General features: G+C 40.0%; 2 protein-coding genes across 3 annotated transcripts; both read right to left on the bottom strand.

Moving 5' to 3' along the window:
- Positions 1 to 1,031: 1,031 nt before the first annotated feature.
- Positions 1,032 to 2,253, bottom strand: LOC103432727 (calmodulin-like protein 3). The gene has a single exon (XM_008370922.4). It carries the CDS (start codon positions 2,126 to 2,128, stop codon positions 1,457 to 1,459), a length of 672 nt encoding a protein of 223 aa, XP_008369144.1. The 5' UTR covers positions 2,129 to 2,253; the 3' UTR covers positions 1,032 to 1,456.
- Positions 2,254 to 4,508: 2,255 nt separating this feature from the next.
- LOC103432731 (replication factor C subunit 3) lies at positions 4,509 to 16,164 on the bottom strand. 2 transcript variants are annotated; one of them, XM_029100902.2, is made up of 11 exons: positions 15,985 to 16,164; positions 15,797 to 15,907; positions 15,295 to 15,327; positions 14,431 to 14,599; positions 13,930 to 14,111; positions 13,681 to 13,817; positions 13,450 to 13,548; positions 11,592 to 11,661; positions 11,304 to 11,378; positions 5,911 to 5,956; positions 4,509 to 5,033 (listed from the first exon to the last, which is right to left on the bottom strand). In XM_029100902.2, exons 1-11 carry the CDS (start codon positions 16,066 to 16,068, stop codon positions 4,975 to 4,977), a joined length of 1,065 nt encoding a protein of 354 aa, XP_028956735.1. In that variant the 5' UTR covers positions 16,069 to 16,164; the 3' UTR covers positions 4,509 to 4,974. The 2 variants fall into 2 exon arrangements, with proteins under 2 accessions (XP_028956735.1, XP_070676536.1); XM_070820435.1 differs by lacking the exon at positions 5,911 to 5,956.
- Between the last annotated feature and the right edge of the window lie 559 nt (positions 16,165 to 16,723).

The raw sequence follows: 16,723 nt of genomic DNA, 5'->3' as shown, positions 1-16,723 counted from the left end.
TAGAACACCTTCGACGTACAAGTAAAAAAACAATTAAAATACGAGATAATTGGAGCAATGGTCCATGAACTTTAACTTAATTGGAGCTTTGGTCCCAGAACTAAAAATTCGTGACCTGTTTCTTTTGGCTAACTCAGTTACAACTTCCATCCATTTCACGCCTTTTTAAAACCCTTTATTTTAGATAGAGAATCTAATGAAATTATGTAAAATGATCATTGTTCCATATTATAATAAATTCAGAAACCAATACTCAAAAAATATTTTAATTCAAAGATCAAAACTCTAAGTTGACCAAAATTCAAGAACCATTGCTCCAATTTTCTTATAAAAATGCTCCTTGGCTGTTGGTTTGTAAAAATATTCTTTACAAACGAAATTTGTCTTCAAATTGGTAAAACAAAACAACCGAAATAAGAATAACCCTGCTCTGTTCTGGGGGCGTCCTCTGCGCTGTATGCTTAAGGAAACAAGTAAAACCGAAATTTAGTTGTATGATTGAGGGAGAAGGAAGATTTTTCAATGAAAAAGGTAACAGCGTAGACTTGAATGTCTTGTGTTGTTGGCGTTTTTACCATGCTGTGCACATCCTCCATCGCGATGGTGCTCGACATTGCGGTGCACATCCACTTCGAGCACAGTCGTCTCGCCATTTTAGCCTCGAAAAACACACGGAACATCTAAAGTAGTTTAAAAACATGATCTCCCTAACGATTTTATCTAAGAAATCAATGTCAGCACTTCCGTAAATTCATAAATTGTACACTGTGGGAAGAAACTACACATTTGCATATGGCTTTGCAACAAGTCTTTCCTATCTGAATCTACACATTACACGTTTACATCATTATCTTGGTAATTTTTGCAATGCGGTTAACTACACTTTCAGATAAATTATTGATCAACAATACGTTCGCAGTTTCAACGAATCGAAAGGTGTATCAACGCATGTCCGATCCAAGGTGTTAAAAGTCAGAGAACCGAAGGGCTCGAATTCGATGCAGAGTCCAATCCAATGTGGTAAAAATTCATGACAACAATATACAGAAATTTCAATAACCAAATAACAAATACAATATGAAAATTCTCAAGCAAATAACAAGTCGGGAAAATAACAATCAATTGGTTTTAATAAATAAAAATCCCACAAAGAATAAAATTCCCCAACTTCTAATCTATGCCCTCCTATTCCCCCTCTCCCAAGATTTGTCCCACTGACATTACCTCCCTCGTTCCTAAACACACCATCAACAACATACTTCCCAAAGCCCTCACCGGAGCCCCAACGTGCCGTCGTCCCTCACAGCGGCCGCCAATGCCGTTGAGCCATGTACACCCTCGACGATTTGTACGTACCATGTATCCTACAACATGTGATCACAATCGCCACTCATTTTTTTGTGTACTTTTTGAAAAATATCTACAGATCCAATTAGGGTTTAAGACACATTTTTTGTTAACTCAACGCACTAAACCCTCCTCCCTTCATCATTTGCCTGAACTCCTTGAAGTTGACCCTCCCATCTCCGTCCACATCCACCTTCATGATCATCCTCTTGCAGTCCTCTATAGTCCTCCCTTGCTTAAGCCCGAGGGAAGACAAAACCGACCTCAACTCATCGACGGTTATGAACCCGTCTCCGTTTTGATCAAACACGTTGAATGCCTCCTTCATGTCCTCCTCCTCGTCGCGCTCGTCCATGATAGACTGGTACAACTCCCCGAACTCGTCAATGTCCACGCACCCATCACCGTTCACGTCAATCTTTTCGATCATGTTGAAGAGCTCCTTGTCCGGGATGTAGATTCCCAGGTTCTCCAAGGAGTCGTTGAGCTCCTGCTTGGTGATCCGCCCATCCCCATTGCGATCAAACATCTGGAACACGCGTTTGAGCTCATTGGGGTCCATTCTGACGTGACAAGCACCGCCAGAAGGCAAGGGCAAGGGCAAAGACAACGACGACGGAGGTGGGGGTTGGGGTGACGGTGTTTTGGTGTCAAGAAGAGTGGTGTGGTGGGGGAACCAGGAGGAGGGGAGGAGATGCCTGAGATGCTTGGGGACCAAAGAGAGGAGGAATGTATTAAGAAGATTGTAAATAAGGAAAATCCTTGGGAAAATGGTTGGCATCTGGGAGGAGTTTAGGGTAACACCTCTTTTTGTAGGGTGGTTGTTGCTTCTGCCTTGACCACTATTTCTTCCTGTTTGTTGAGAAAACTTTGGAGACAATTTTAGGGTTGGGTGCGCACATTGGCCTCTAAATATAGTGTGCCACTTTTACGCGTATTTTGAAAAAAAATCAAATTATTATTATTATTAATTAATTTTAATTATTAATAATGATTCATTAGTGTACCCATTAATTTACAGTTTTCAAAAACGCGTTGTTATAATTGTCGTTTGTGACTTGGAGTGGGTGGGGAACCGATTTCGCGTACCTTTTTTAGGTTTTTGATTTAAAATATGACCGTTGATTTAAAAAAGTGAACGTTGATAACGGATCTATTGGTTAAAGAGTTGGGAGAAAGAAAAAAAAGGACGACGTTGGGGACTGGAACGCGGCAAAGGTTCGGGGCCGGCAAGGAAAAAATGACCGTTGGATTTACTCTCCCCGCGTGGCGTGTAGGTTTGATGACGCGTGGCGGAATTTAAGAGTGGAGACATTGTTTACATCTTTTTCGTTTCTTTGAAGCAAAGTCGTTGCGTAGTCGAATAAATCAAAGTTGTGGCAGCTTTCTGACGGTGTTTGGTGTGAGATTCGATCAACTATGGAGACCTTTATTTATTTTATTTTATTACGATTTAGTCATATTTATTTTCATTTGTAAATGAAATATTTTATGTTCGGTTATCGTCAATGACGAATTTAAGCTATTTTATTATTAATCTATTATGAAGTTAAGTCCATTCTCTCTTTCTTACTTCAAAAGAAAAAAATGGATATGATCTTATCATTTCCTTTTATTATAATTTCTACGTCTACTCAGTAAATAAAAAGTATTAAGTTAGATCTCAAAGATAATGAGTTTTCTATCATTTTATTATTTATTATTTCATCTATATGAGTTCCAGTGCTACACTGAAATTCGTAGTGGTGGAGCGTCACGATACGTTAACAACTCGTATGTTTCTGCTCCATAATCTGTCAACCAATCATTTTTTTAGGTTATTATTAAAAATTAAAAATTAGTGTTTAAGTTAATTTGTGAAATGAACCCAAGTGGTCAGCTCCCTACTTTTTTATACAAGTAATTATCACTTTACTAATAGAATTTTTGGGGCGGATTTGAGAACCGCATCACAATACCAAACCCAACCCAATCCCGATGTGGCTTCCTGCTTCTCCCTCCACATGGTGGGGAGCCGACGGAGACTTTTGCCATCCCTAGGTCACCGCATGGCTGGACTGGATAACCAGTTTATGCGTGTATAGTACTAAAACATGTCGGGCAGCAGTTTGTTTGTGCTCACATTTTGTGCAACATGTGATCAGATACTCTATTGTATATTAAAAAGTCTAATTACCAGGCCTAAGTCCGTACCCCACACAGCTCATTTCAGCCTCGATTTGTGACGTTAATGAATCACACGATGGTGGTTAGAGAAAAACCAAAAAACTCAGTGAGTCTTCTTGGCCTCCAAAAAGGCTAAGTGCCTTGACTTCACCACCAACTGGTCATTTATTTATAAAAAAAATTATAAAAAAAAGGCGCCACTCAGACTCGAATGGAAATGGATCATCTTCAGATCTCTTCCTCCTAATCCACCAAATCAGGGAATCCGTACCGTTGAAAATTGATCCAACAGTTAAAGTTATTATACCTTTTAAAATGGGCCATATTTGTAACCGTTGGATCAATTTTCAACATCACGGATTCCCTGATTTGATGGATTAGGAGGAAGGAAACCCGAGAGGATCGATTTCCGACTCGAATGGTCTTTTATAAAAAATATATATAAATAAAATGTGTATATATATTAAAAATAATTAAGATGCTCCATAAGAGAGACTCACAAAGTGCAGTTTTAGTCCAGCTGTTGATGAGCTGCTGTTTCTCTTTCAAGTGGGATAGCAAGTTAGCAACTGCCTTTAAATCAGATCTGGCCAGCCAGACCCTTAAATCACGCCCGTGCAACCGCCGCTAATGCCAAACGGGCAGTTGCCTCACGTCAACGCGCCAACTGTCTCGCCTGCATTTTTCTTCCTTTAAACATCCGTGTCGTGATACTATCTGATACGACACAACTCTCCATATCCTCGTACGTCACGTTGCGTGTGATCACACTCAAGTCAAGTTCTCGGACAACAAATCAGGTGACCAAACGAATCCTTCAACATACCGTGAATATATTAAGTTAACCGTGCTAATCCAATTTTAGATACCAAACGAGTGCTTAGACTTTCTTCTCTTAATATAATAAACATGTTCGAGACTATCCCAACATGCTAATTATTGCTGTTAACATGTTGCTTTAAGAACAATAGACCTAACAATACTACTAACAGAGATATAATAACAAACAATTTAAATAAAACCTAATTAGGAAAATAATGTTTTCTCTAATACAAATACAATCTTTCGGGAAAATGCAGCATAAACAAAGCTAAAAGTTTTCTGAGTAGGAGGATGCCAGAGGTTGTCTAATGCTAACCATTCTACAAACTAAGTGAGAAAAGGTCGTACCCAGTGCACAAGGCTCCCGCTTTACGCAGGGTCTGGGAGAGGTGAATGTCGGCTAGCCTTACCCCCATTTATAGAGAGGCTGCTCCCAAGTCTCGAACCCGAGACCTACCGCTCATGGACGAAGGCACTTGCCATCGCACCAAGTGCGACCTCTACTGACACGATGCTGACAATGCACGTCGTTCATAACATCTACTGACACGATAAACACCGAACTCTGAGTACAATTCATTGCCATCAAGTAGAAAAAAATACATTTCAGGTCGACGGGAAACCATGCTAGTGCAGAGTTCAGCCAAACGCTTCAATGAGGAAAGCCTTATAGATGCTCATGAACTTCGCCACGAATGCTGGCAAAATAAGATTGAGAGGAACTTCATTAGAGGCAACGCCAGCTCAATAGGCAACTTCATTTTGTCTAATGTGTCATTCAAGAGTACAAGCCCCCACAGGCATAGAGAAATGTATGTAAGCGTGTGCGTGTGTGAGGGAGGGAGAGAGAGATCATCGGACGCTAGAATCTATCAAAACTACCTTGATTCTGACCGCTGTAACGGAAAAGGGAGTCTGATATTTAATATACATGTAACCAATGCCATTATATAACTGCTTGAAGGGCATATGCTAAAGGGGAAGCTGTAATTACTAAACTAAATGAATCCTGATGACCAAAAAAGTAATCTTGCGGGGAAAGTATAATAAAGTAGTCTCACTTGCAAATTGCCTCTATCTAAATTGGTAAGCAAACAAATATCTAGCAACAGTTTAGGTATATGTACTGAAAACTAAAAGCCTGTTCGTAGAGAGAAAAATGGAGATGGTGAGGAGAAAAGAAAGAACATGACATGTATGAAGAAGAAAGGAAGAATAATACAAAAACTGCTTGTATTAATTGTAAATGGTTTTCAGTTCTAGGTTTATAATCATTTCGTCCATTTCAATCCTTTTTCTTTTCAAAACGAAAAATCAAAAAACATGAATACAAAAACAATATCGCACAAGCTATAAAGAGCCAGCATCCAACATTACTCAGTGCTGCCTAATATATTTACCATGCACACATAAAATAGATGAAACCTTATATGCAATTAGGTTTTGTTTTCGCTATGTGAAGGTATATTTCAAAAACATTTTAACCCATAAATCCAGAGCAACCAACATAACGTGTATGGTTTCCTCGTTTTTACTTATCATACTCTCATGCTGCATCCAGAGAGTTAGAAGTACCTTCCAGGTGAAATATTGCTTTCTGCCCAAGACGCATCCTGTGTTCCTGTAAACAAAACAAAAAAATGCAATGTAAAGATAACTCTACGAGATTACGAAAGTGTAGACCCAGAGGACAATAAGTTGCAAAGATATTCTCTGAAAAGCTTATGCGTCAACACATTAAGGCTTACACTACGCCTTGCGGAATATAAAATATTACGATACAAATAATACATTGTGTTAATAAAAAATAAACCTGATAATTCCTTTGTATTGGTCTCACTAAGGCCTTCCACAGTAGGCAGGCAAAAGTGAGTATGATACCAATATATTTGGGCCGGAAACCGAGTGTGTACCAATATATTGAACTCGTGAGTGTAATATTAATCTATTGAACTCTCTCACACTAGCGTAGCAGCTGTGTTACACTAGACAGTAAGTTACAAATATGTACATATACTTGAGTCAAAATAAACAAACAAGAGGGAGCCTTCACAAATGTTGCTTAGGAGAAGTCTCAGCAGTCGGTAGAGCCCCAGAAAGAGAAGGCACCGGAGGGGGATCATTCGGAGCCTCAGTACTGGACAGAACCCTAGAAGGAGGAGGCATCAGAGGTTGATCATTTGGAGCTTCATTACGCGGTACAGCCCCAGAAGACGAAGGCAATAAATGCCTTTGGAACAAACCCACAAATCTCTGATGATCAAGTAAAACCTGACCATCAGATTCCTTCATCTGGTCAAGCTTCCTCTTCATGTTTGTAGCATAGTCATGTGCGAGCCGGTGCAACTGTTTATTCTCATGCTTGAGCCCTCTAATCTCCTGTTTGAGACTCATCACTTCAGCCGCCAATGATTCAACTTGGCGGGTTCGAGCAAATAGGCGTTGTGCCATATTAGACACAGAACCTGCACACTGAACACTAAGAGCCAGAGAATCCTTAACAGCCAACTCATCAGACCGTTTGGAAAGTAGTCTGTTATCTTTGGGAGTGAGAAGGTTCCTGGCCACTACCGCAGCGGTCATATCATTCTTCATCACGGAATCCCCAACGGTAAGAGGACCAGTAGGGGAGACGAAGGATGGGCGCCATATGTTGTCTGGAGAAGGCGGGGCTGCCTCTTCAACAAGGTTCAAGTCAAAACGACGGTCGGAGGGGCCAGACATTTTCAAAGGTGTTGAAGAGAGAAGAGGTCGGACAAATCAAGATCTTAGAAGTGCAAGAATGGAGCTTCTACTGGTGGATATTCAAGTGTGCTTTGGAACTTAATGTCAGCCCCTATAAAAATCTGCACTCGATGAAGCTTCAGAAATCGAAGAGGCGCCTGCTCAGAAATCGAAGAGGCGTTTGCTTTCTCAAAAGCTGGGCTGCTCAGAGACCACGAGGGTCGATCTCAGAAATCGAAGAGGCGTGTGCTTTCTTAAAAGCTGGGCTGCTCAAAGACCACGAAGGCCGATCTCAGAAATCGAAGAGGCTTGCTTTCTCAAAAGCTGGGCTGCTCAGAGACCACGAGGGCCGATCTCAGAAATCGAAGAGGCACCTACTTTTCCAGCCCTGTCAGCACCTGTCACACGCACACTCAGCTTTGCGGAAATTATGGGCATTCTGTCGAAGATTTCTGGCGAAGTAGAAAGCACATGAATCGTACTGTTCAATCACCCACTTCCCACACGCAACAGTAGCTCATGGGTACCACATAAAACTCTGCCAAAGTTCTCTGACAAAGTTGAGACACGTGAAGCTTGCAGCTCCCACTACATCGCTCTGACCAAGAAAGGTAAAAGATTAGCAAAGAAAAAACACTAACAAAGTTTAGACACATAAATTTTGAAGGTCTAGCTACCATATTATTACCCACAAGGGTAAAGGAACAGTACCACTGCTGGATAATTGGAAAGTCCCGGTGTGTCAACATCTGTGCTTCGTGGCAAGGTAGACTAGCAAACATGCCCAACCTTTACTCACATTCGAGAAAACACTCCCAACAAGATTGCTTGCTCCAAAATCGAAGAGGCACCGCCCTCCGAATCTCGAGAGCCAGACTCCCAACATGATTACTTTCTCAAAAATCGAAGAGAGGGTAAAGGAACAGTACCACGGCTGGATAATTGGAAAGTCCCTGTATGTTAACCTCTGTTCTTCGTGGCAAGGTAGACTAGCAAACATGCCCAACCTTTACTCACATTCGAGAAAACACTCCCAACAAGATTGCTTGCTCCAAAATCGAAGAGGCACCGCCCTCCGAATCTCGAGAGCCAGACTCCTAACATGATTACTTTCTCAAAAATCGAAGAGAGGGTAAAGGAACAGTACCACTGCTGGATAATTGGAAAGTCCCTGTGTGTCAACCTCTGTGTTTCGTGGCAAGGTAGACTAGCAAACATGCCCAACCTTTACTCACATTCGAGAAAACACTCCCAACAAGATTGCTTGCTCCAAAATCGAAGAGGCACCGCCCTCCGAATCTCGAGAGCCAGACTCCCAACATGATTACTTTCTCAAAAATCGAAGACACCGCTCTCCGAATCTCGAGAGCCAGACCCCCAGTAGGATTGCTTTCTCAAAAATCGAAGAGGCATCGTTCTCCGAATCTCGAGAGCCAGATCCCCGACAGGATTGCTTGTTTGAAAACCGAAGAGGCACCACTTTCCCAACTTCAAGAGCTGGATCTCCTTGGATAAAGCTTGTCTGTAATCTTCACACGCAACATCAGCTTTCCAGATACCACAAACCACTTTTTCAAAGTGCTCTGACAGAGTTAAAACTTGTGAAGCTGGCAGCTCCCACTACCGTGCTATGACCAAGCAGGGTAAATGAATAACATTATTACTTGATGTTAGGGAGACTCCTATATATGTCGACCTCCATCCCCAACGGACATGCAGACCTGCAAAAATGCTCAACCCTTCCTCTTATCTGAGAGGGCACTCCCAACGAAGTCTTTCGAAATATTCAGCTTTCTTTCCCCCCGATAATACCTCTGTAAACAAGCTATACTAGAGCAAGAATATCTCATATCATCAGGGTTAAAAGCAAGAGTATCCCATATCATGCTTTTTCCCTGTCTTTTCCTTTGGCCTTGTTCTTACCTGCAAGACAAGGAGAAAGAGAGCAATCAGTCAGCACTTGGAATCAAGCTTCCAGCCAGGAACTGACTGCCTGGAACCCCTTACCTGATTACTTACCTGGCATTGCTCTCGAGTACTCATCTTCAACATCTTATGCTTCCAGGGAAGATCCCGCATCTACCTGAGGAACAGATAGGGCAAGTGAGAAGGATACAAGGAAGCATGTGGAGACAAGCGTAACAGCACACGTGCCGATACATCCATTACTCTGTCAAAAGCAAAAGTATCCCATATCAGCAGGGTCGAACGTACTCTAGATTTGATGGACTTGTTTTGACCCTCAAATTCTTCAGTCGGCCTTATCTTTGGAGGAAACCAGAAAACCCTCCAGCCCAGTTCAAGAATAAGCTTGTGGAAAGTTACTTCTTCAAAAACAAAAGTATCCCATATCATCTCTTCTCATTTTTCTTCTCTTTATCCTTCATGCTGCCTGCAAGATAGGGAGAATGTGAACAATCAGCCGGAGCTCTGATTGCTTACCTTGTCTGTCACCCCTTTCAGCAGATCCCCTAGCTCGGCGACTTGGGGGACTCCTACTACATGGTTTGTATCGCGCTTGACCAAGCCTGAAACTACAAGTAAGCTTCAAGTGACATTGATACATTACCTTGTGCATCTCCACCAGTTACAGATACCACCCCTGGATGGAGGAATAGTACTTCCAGAGAAGATGCCACATCTACCTATGAGACAGATAAGGAAAGTCAAGACGATACCACACTCCAGTACTTAGAAGTTTCGTGGTTACGAGATCATTCTCCCACAATATTTCCTAATGTCATTTGTACTAAATCATTCACTTGTACTCACTAAAGGAGAGCTTGAACCTATGTACTTGTGTAAACCCTTCACAATTAATGAGAACTCCGCTATTCCGTGGACGTAGCCAATCTGGGTGAACCACGTACATCTTGTGATTGCTTTCCTATCTCTATTCATTTATATACTTATCCACACTAATGACCGGAGCAATCTAGCGAAGATCACAAAAAGTGACCGTTTTCGCTACCTAGGATCTATCTTGCAAGAGAACGGAGAATTAGATGGAGATCTCAACCATAGAATACAAGCTGGATGGATGAAGTGTAAGAGTGCATCCGGCGTGTTGTGTGACCGTCGTAGGCCACTGAAGCTCAAGGGAAAATTCTATAGGACGGCAATAAGGCCAGCGATGTTGTATGGCACAGAATGTTGGGCGGTGAAGCATCAACACGTACACAAAATGGGTGTAGCGGAGATGAGGATGCTTCATGGGATGTATGGGCACACGAGAAAGGATAAGATTGGGAATGAGGATATCCGAGGTAAAGTAGGAGTAGCCAAAATTGAAGGAAATATGAGAGAAAATCGGTTCCGGTGGTTTGGACATGTGCAAAGAAGGCCTACTGACGCTCCGGTTCGAAAATGTGACTACGGGACAGAGGTTTAGGGCCGAAGGGGTAGAGGAAGACCTAGGAAAACTTTGGAAGAGACCCTAAGAAAAGACTTGAGTACTTGGATCTAACGGAGGACATGACACAAAACCGAGCGCAATGGCGTTCTAGGATTCATATAGCCGACCCCACTTAGTGGGAAAATGCTTTGTTGTTGTTGTTGTGCCTGATTCCTGTATATAGGTATCCCATTCATTCAAACTACTGTGGAAGGCCTAAGCCCAAATGCCCAAATCCATGATAATGTACGCCTTTTTAACAATACAACCAAATTATAACTGCAATTGCATACACTTTGATCAAATAGCGTATGCTATTTGGGAACTCCACAAATCAACTACATGTTGTAGAAAATTTTGAACGCCTAGCGACAAACCCGGAAATTTGGTGCGCTACGAGAACACTATTTAATACACTGATATATGTATAACCAACCACAACCTAGCTCCCAATACCATCCAATAACATCAGATGACGACCAGAAGAATCCACCAAATCAACCATGGATCATGGATATCCTAACCGCATTGTCTTCTCGGGATTTTATCATTTACCATAATATGTAAAGCGGGTGGGAAAGATTTTAAAAAATGAAGGAAAATGACTATTAGGACATTATGATACGAAATACCAAACGTGTAAAACTTTATTAACTTGTGGACCAATGTGATGGCGTCAGCATGCTAAGCATAATTTTTGTGGTTGTGGTATGCTAATGTTTATTTGCAGCACAACAGATGCAAGCTCATAATAAGCGGAGATGGTCAATATATATATAACTTGATCCAACCACATTGTGCAAAAGGAACTCAAGTCGGAACCAAGGGTATGGAAAATGATTATACTTACGTAATATGCAGCCCAATGGCAGACCTCATGCTTCAGTTCTGCATCCAATTTCTTCAATAACTCATAAAGCAGCCTCTGAGAAAACAGAAAATATAACTTTCAAGTTAATTTGAGCAAAAACTGTAGAATGAAGATTATTCCGTGGGACTAAACTAAGAAGTAGCTCATAAAATTTTTGCCACACTTAATAAATCCTAAAACAATTGGGAAAAAAATAAAAAAAAACCTAAAACAAATAAGGTAGGGCAACAAATTATAGAAAACAATAATAAAGGAAAATATTTGTACCTTCAAGATGATCTCTGGAGGAATACAATTTAGAAGTAGCTCATACAGCTTCTGCCGCACCTGATAAAGCCTTAAGCAAACAGAATAATTTTTTTATCAGAAAATTTTAGGAAATAGTAGAAGATCCGAAATGAGAAGCCAGGAATCACCAACCCCACTTCATTAATCGTGAATATAGCTACAAAAATATAAGGAAAAACTTCAGGCATCCCAAAATGAATTAAATACAGGATCTTCTAACAACAACAACAACAACAACAAAGCCTTTTTCCACTAAGTGGGGTCGGCTATATGAATCCTAGAACGCCATTGCGCTTGGTTTTGTGTCATGTCCTCCGTTAGATCCAAATACTCTAAGTCTTTTCTTAGGGTCTCTTCCAAAGTTTTCCTAGGTCTTCCTCTACCCCTTCGGCCCTGAACCTCTGTCCCATAGTCACATCTTCGAACCGGAGCGTTAGTAGGCCTTTCTTCTAACAACATAACAAAAAAGAAATTTGTCAAATCCTTTCATATTAGATAATTGTATTACAGTAAACAAGGGCCTGCTGGTCTCCATTTTCACGCAATTACAAAATCTCCCTTGGTGGGAAATAAAGCCTTTTTTTAATAATCATGACCTTAGATTCAAAATATCCAACACTTTCACATCATCTAGCTGAAAGAGCGAAAAATTTGAAAAATATCATGGGAGGTTAGATACAAAACTGGATGGCTGAATTATGTTTTACAAGATTAATCCAAAAGCACAAGAAAATTCAGGATGCATCAAAATTTGTCACATCTGGCTATGTGGAATCTATTCTGCTTGAATTCCAGAAAGAGAAACCACAAAAGCCAATTGAGACTGACAATCATCTAATGGCAGATTAACCATCCATGAAATGTTGCAAAGGAGGGGAAGATGGATGATACATACATGCATCAAGATATCACAAAAGGTAAGGCATGTGATAAAGAAGAAGTTATTTTGTTGATCAAAAGAGTATTCCAAGAATAGTGCATCCAAGGTGGTACAGTAAGATACAAGAAAAAGGTTAATGGCAAAGTATAGAATCCGCAAGCAACAAAGAATAATAAAGTAACTCTGACAAGAATTCACTGAATTTACACCATGATCTTCATTCATAAACCAAAGTCCAACTACTAGAAGATGCCAAAAATGATTATCATAAAAATCTCATTACAAGCAAAGTAAATAAGTGGCATGCATACCGTAAATCTGTGGGCATCCATAGTGAGAGACCTAAGAATTAGAATGAGGAACATGAAAGGTGGCATGCTCTTAAAATGCCGTGCAAAGAGGGTTCTAAGGTCCAATACCTAATTTGGAAAATACTACATGATGCTGGACCTACTACGGATTTTGCATAAGAAGCTCATATTTGAGCTGCCAATAAAGGTCGTACCCAGTGCACAAGGCTCCCGCTTTACGCAGGGTCTGGGAGAGGTGAATGTCGGCTAGCCTTACCCCCATTTATGGAGAGGCTGCCAATGATTTTATTTATTTTAATTAAAGCAATAAACTTAGAGAGATGTAGCCAATCCACAGTGGCTTTCTTTTTCCTTTCTTCCTTGAGACAACTAATAAACAAAAAATATGAAAAAAGAGAGAAATTGGCTATCTGAAGCAACCCAATTAATGAAGCATCTACATAAGTTCAATTGGATATGTTGTGAAAGAAACATGATGAATGAAAATAAACAATTAATGGGGGCAGCCTCTACTAGACAAATAGGCCAGCCAATGGCTTTCCACATTTTACAGTGTTTTCTTGAGTTCAATTTGACCATTGAACTAGAACAATTTCAAACTACAGATAAAATGCTGCAATATATGTCAATAATGTAAGAGCCAAACCTTTTTGGGCTCTGCTCCTTCATTATATCAGAGGCGATTTCAGAAACATATTCCTCCCAGTCCATTGGGGGTATCGATTGGTTACTTGTAAAGGGATACCTACAACCACATGAAAAGTACAGAAGACCATAGCCATCAGAACCTGTGCTATTCCTGCAAGGTGCATATGCGCATAGAAAGAAAATAACTGCTTCACACAACTGATGAACAATTAGAACTCTGGCACTCAACTGTTGGACACGACAAGTTTCTAAGGACAATATAGCTCTCCTTAAGCTCCTATTTGATTTTTCAGCTATACGAGCAGTGAATCCAGAAGGAAGTTGCAGCACTTCCTTCTTTCCAATGAACTCCAATACCTTAACAATCTGGCACAAAAAGTTTCACATGAAACCATCAAATGAGACCTAAATTGACAGTGGAAGTCAAAACATACTTTATGATATCAAATTCTACAAGTTGTATGCTAGCAAATTTAACCTGGTCTTCTGTTGGTGCATTTATTCGCACATTTAGACACCGAGACCGGATTGCTTCAGTAACCTTTGAAGAACTGTTACAGCATAGTATTAGCCGGCAATAAGCACTATATTTCTCCATAGTTCTTCGAAGAGAATGCTGCGCTTCTCTTGAAAGCTTGTCAACTTCATTCAGCACTAAGACTGGCATTGCAAAGAGGACATGTTATCAGCACACAAATCTTAAAGACTGAAACACCAAATTTGTTGATCGTCCAACTGCATTTTCTTTGTTTTCTTAGGTTTTTAGAATGGGGACGAGAGAGAAAGATACAATGCCTATTGAACAGAACTGTGAAAAGGATGAGAAAACAAAATAAAAAACCATAAGATGAACAAGCAAATTATTCTAAAGAAATACTGCATACTGTTCAAATGAATGTATAAAAGAAATACTTCCAAACATATACACTGGACAAGTTTTATTCATAAATAATAGGATAGTAAACTTCGTTCAACTTACTTTTATATCCTTTTTTCCCTTTTGTGTCAATGGGCCTATTTTTAGCCATTTCTTTAATTATCTCTTGGACAATATATCTATCCTGAAAGCCTGCATCACTGGGGTTCAATTCAATATGGTTTGTGCTTGACAATGTAGTCAGCTCTATATCAATGGTTCTGCTCCCAGCCTATAAATAAATCATAGGAAAAAAAACTTCTAGTTAAAATTGAATGCAAAAAAAATCAAATGAATAAGCAAGTGGAAGATTTAATCAAATACCGGTTATAAGGAGCTCAAAACGCATTGAACAATAGTTTTAGGTTGAACAAGGAGATATTCAAAGGAAAATAATCTTTCCTAAACATAAATAACGTTACTAATACATTGTATAGGCCCAAAATGTCTGGAAATAAGGTGAGCATTAAAAGATATATAAATTGGTTAACGTACTATACTCACAAAGGTTGGAGATGCAAGTGTCCTTCTGCCATATCATGTAAGAGATCTAAAATATATCCTAAAGCTCCAATTCTATGGAGGCTTTTCTCTAAAAATGAAAGTAAGCACCTAATTTCGTTTCAAGAAGCTAACAAATAGAGGTAAGAAAAACCAATCCATGCATTCTGAACAAGGAAATGAGAAATTAATCATAAAGAGGAGAAAATTGAATTTGAATTTGAATTCATAATTAATTATTCGGATATGAAATGACTCATAAACATAATACATTAGCATGTTCGATGTATGGGATAAAAGATGGCCAGTAATCATCAATGAACCGGAATTTAACACAGCTTTTCACCTAAATGACAAATAAGCAACAATTTTTACAGAAGTTGCAACAATGATCAATCCCATCAATCAAAAGAAGGTGAAGCTTACATCAACTTTCCATGCCCTATTTTCCACTTTCACCTGCCAACCACAAACACAAAATTTCTCAAATAAGAAAATTTCAAGTAGAAGAAAACATCACACTTCTTCCATAAAATGCTCGTTTAATTGTGGAGATAGATTTAAGTGGGGTACTTGAACAACTATTGACTCCTCAGAGGTAAGGAGTCATTCCAATCCTTACAAGCGAACCGTAATTTGTATGTGTTGGCTTATAAGGACGAATTGCTCATTACTGGAACCATAAAGAGAAAAAAAAGATGCAAACTTTTCGGATTGTGATTGACTTGTAAGGAGGAATCCATCCTCGCATGTTTAAGAGCTAAGCATTTTTTTTCATCTATTTCTTTTCGTTTTAGTTCTGTAAATTCGTTTGATACCAAAACAAACTATATAAAGGTGGACAGAAGACCCAAAAGAAAAAGATCAATAATTTGAATCCCAAATGCTCAAAACAAATAAACGGGAAAATGTATGAGAAAATTGGGACCTTATCGGCGCTGGGACCGAAAACCTGACGGAGGAGGGCGATGATGAGGGTTTTCTTGCCGGAGCCGGAAGGGCCATAAAAGAGCAAATGGGGGCAATCCTGCTCTGCAACCTGCACAAGAAGAAGTTAGGGTTATGAAATCGTAGAAATTGGGAATTGATATCGACGAGAGAGTGGTAGAGTCGCACGAGTTTCTTGAGGTTTTGGGCGATGTCTTGGTGGACAATTGCCTGGTCTAGGGTTTTGGGTCGGTACTTGTCTACCCACAGCATCTTCTTCTTCAGTCTTCACTGCCGTCACTGGGAGAAATCAGGCAAGGAAAAAGTGAGAAACTCACCGGAGGACAAAAGTGGCGCGAAATTCCACTGTGTGTGGGGCCTAATCTGGGGCATCTATTTTATTATAGCCGTTGGATTCATCCAACGGCAAATACAGTGTAGATTAATCGTTTTATTTGAGTAATGGTCCATTAACTAATTTGGAGCATTTAATTGGAGTAATAGTCTTTTTATCGGCAAATACATTATTGATAACTCATTGTGAGGTTGAGTTCACCTCATCTTCCTTAGTATATAGTTTGCTTCAAAAAAAAAATTGAGTAATAGTCTTTTAACTAAAATCTATGATCATTTGGTCCCTTAACTCTTCCAAACATGTAACAATGATCTTTTTCATCAATTCTGTTAAAATGAGTCATGTGCCACATACATGAGGCTGAATAAAGGGGTAAATATGGAAAACGAAATGAGAAAATGTGAGAAGAGAGCCTCTCCAGATCTCTTCCACTAAGCAGTGGCAGATGCATTGAGAGACAGGGGGTCAGCTGACCCCCCAAATTTTGGTGAGCATTTATGGATACTTTGGATGCTGACCTTCCGAATTTTGGTAAATGTCCATGGATACCTTAGGAGCTGCCCTTTTGAAGAT

This window comes from Malus domestica, chromosome 04, assembly GCF_042453785.1.
Source record: "Malus domestica chromosome 04, GDT2T_hap1".
Classification (NCBI taxonomy): Eukaryota; Viridiplantae; Streptophyta; class Magnoliopsida; order Rosales; family Rosaceae; genus Malus; species Malus domestica.
This window is presented reverse-complemented; position numbering and strand designations above follow the sequence as displayed.

Coding starts and splice junctions, on each gene's coding strand:
- LOC103432727 (XM_008370922.4), bottom strand. CDS start 2,128: ATGCCAACCATTTTCCCAAGGATTTTCCTTATTTACAATCTTCTTAAT.
- LOC103432731 (XM_029100902.2), bottom strand. CDS start 16,068: ATGCTGTGGGTAGACAAGTACCGACCCAAAACCCTAGACCAGGCAATT. Junction 13,549..13,680: donor GAAACTTGTCGTGTCCAACA/GTTGAGTGCCAG, acceptor ATGTGGTTGTAG/GTATCCCTTTACAAGTAACC. Junction 5,957..11,303: donor GCCATTGGGCTGCATATTAC/GTAAGTATAATC, acceptor TTTTGTTTACAG/GAACACAGGATGCGTCTTGG.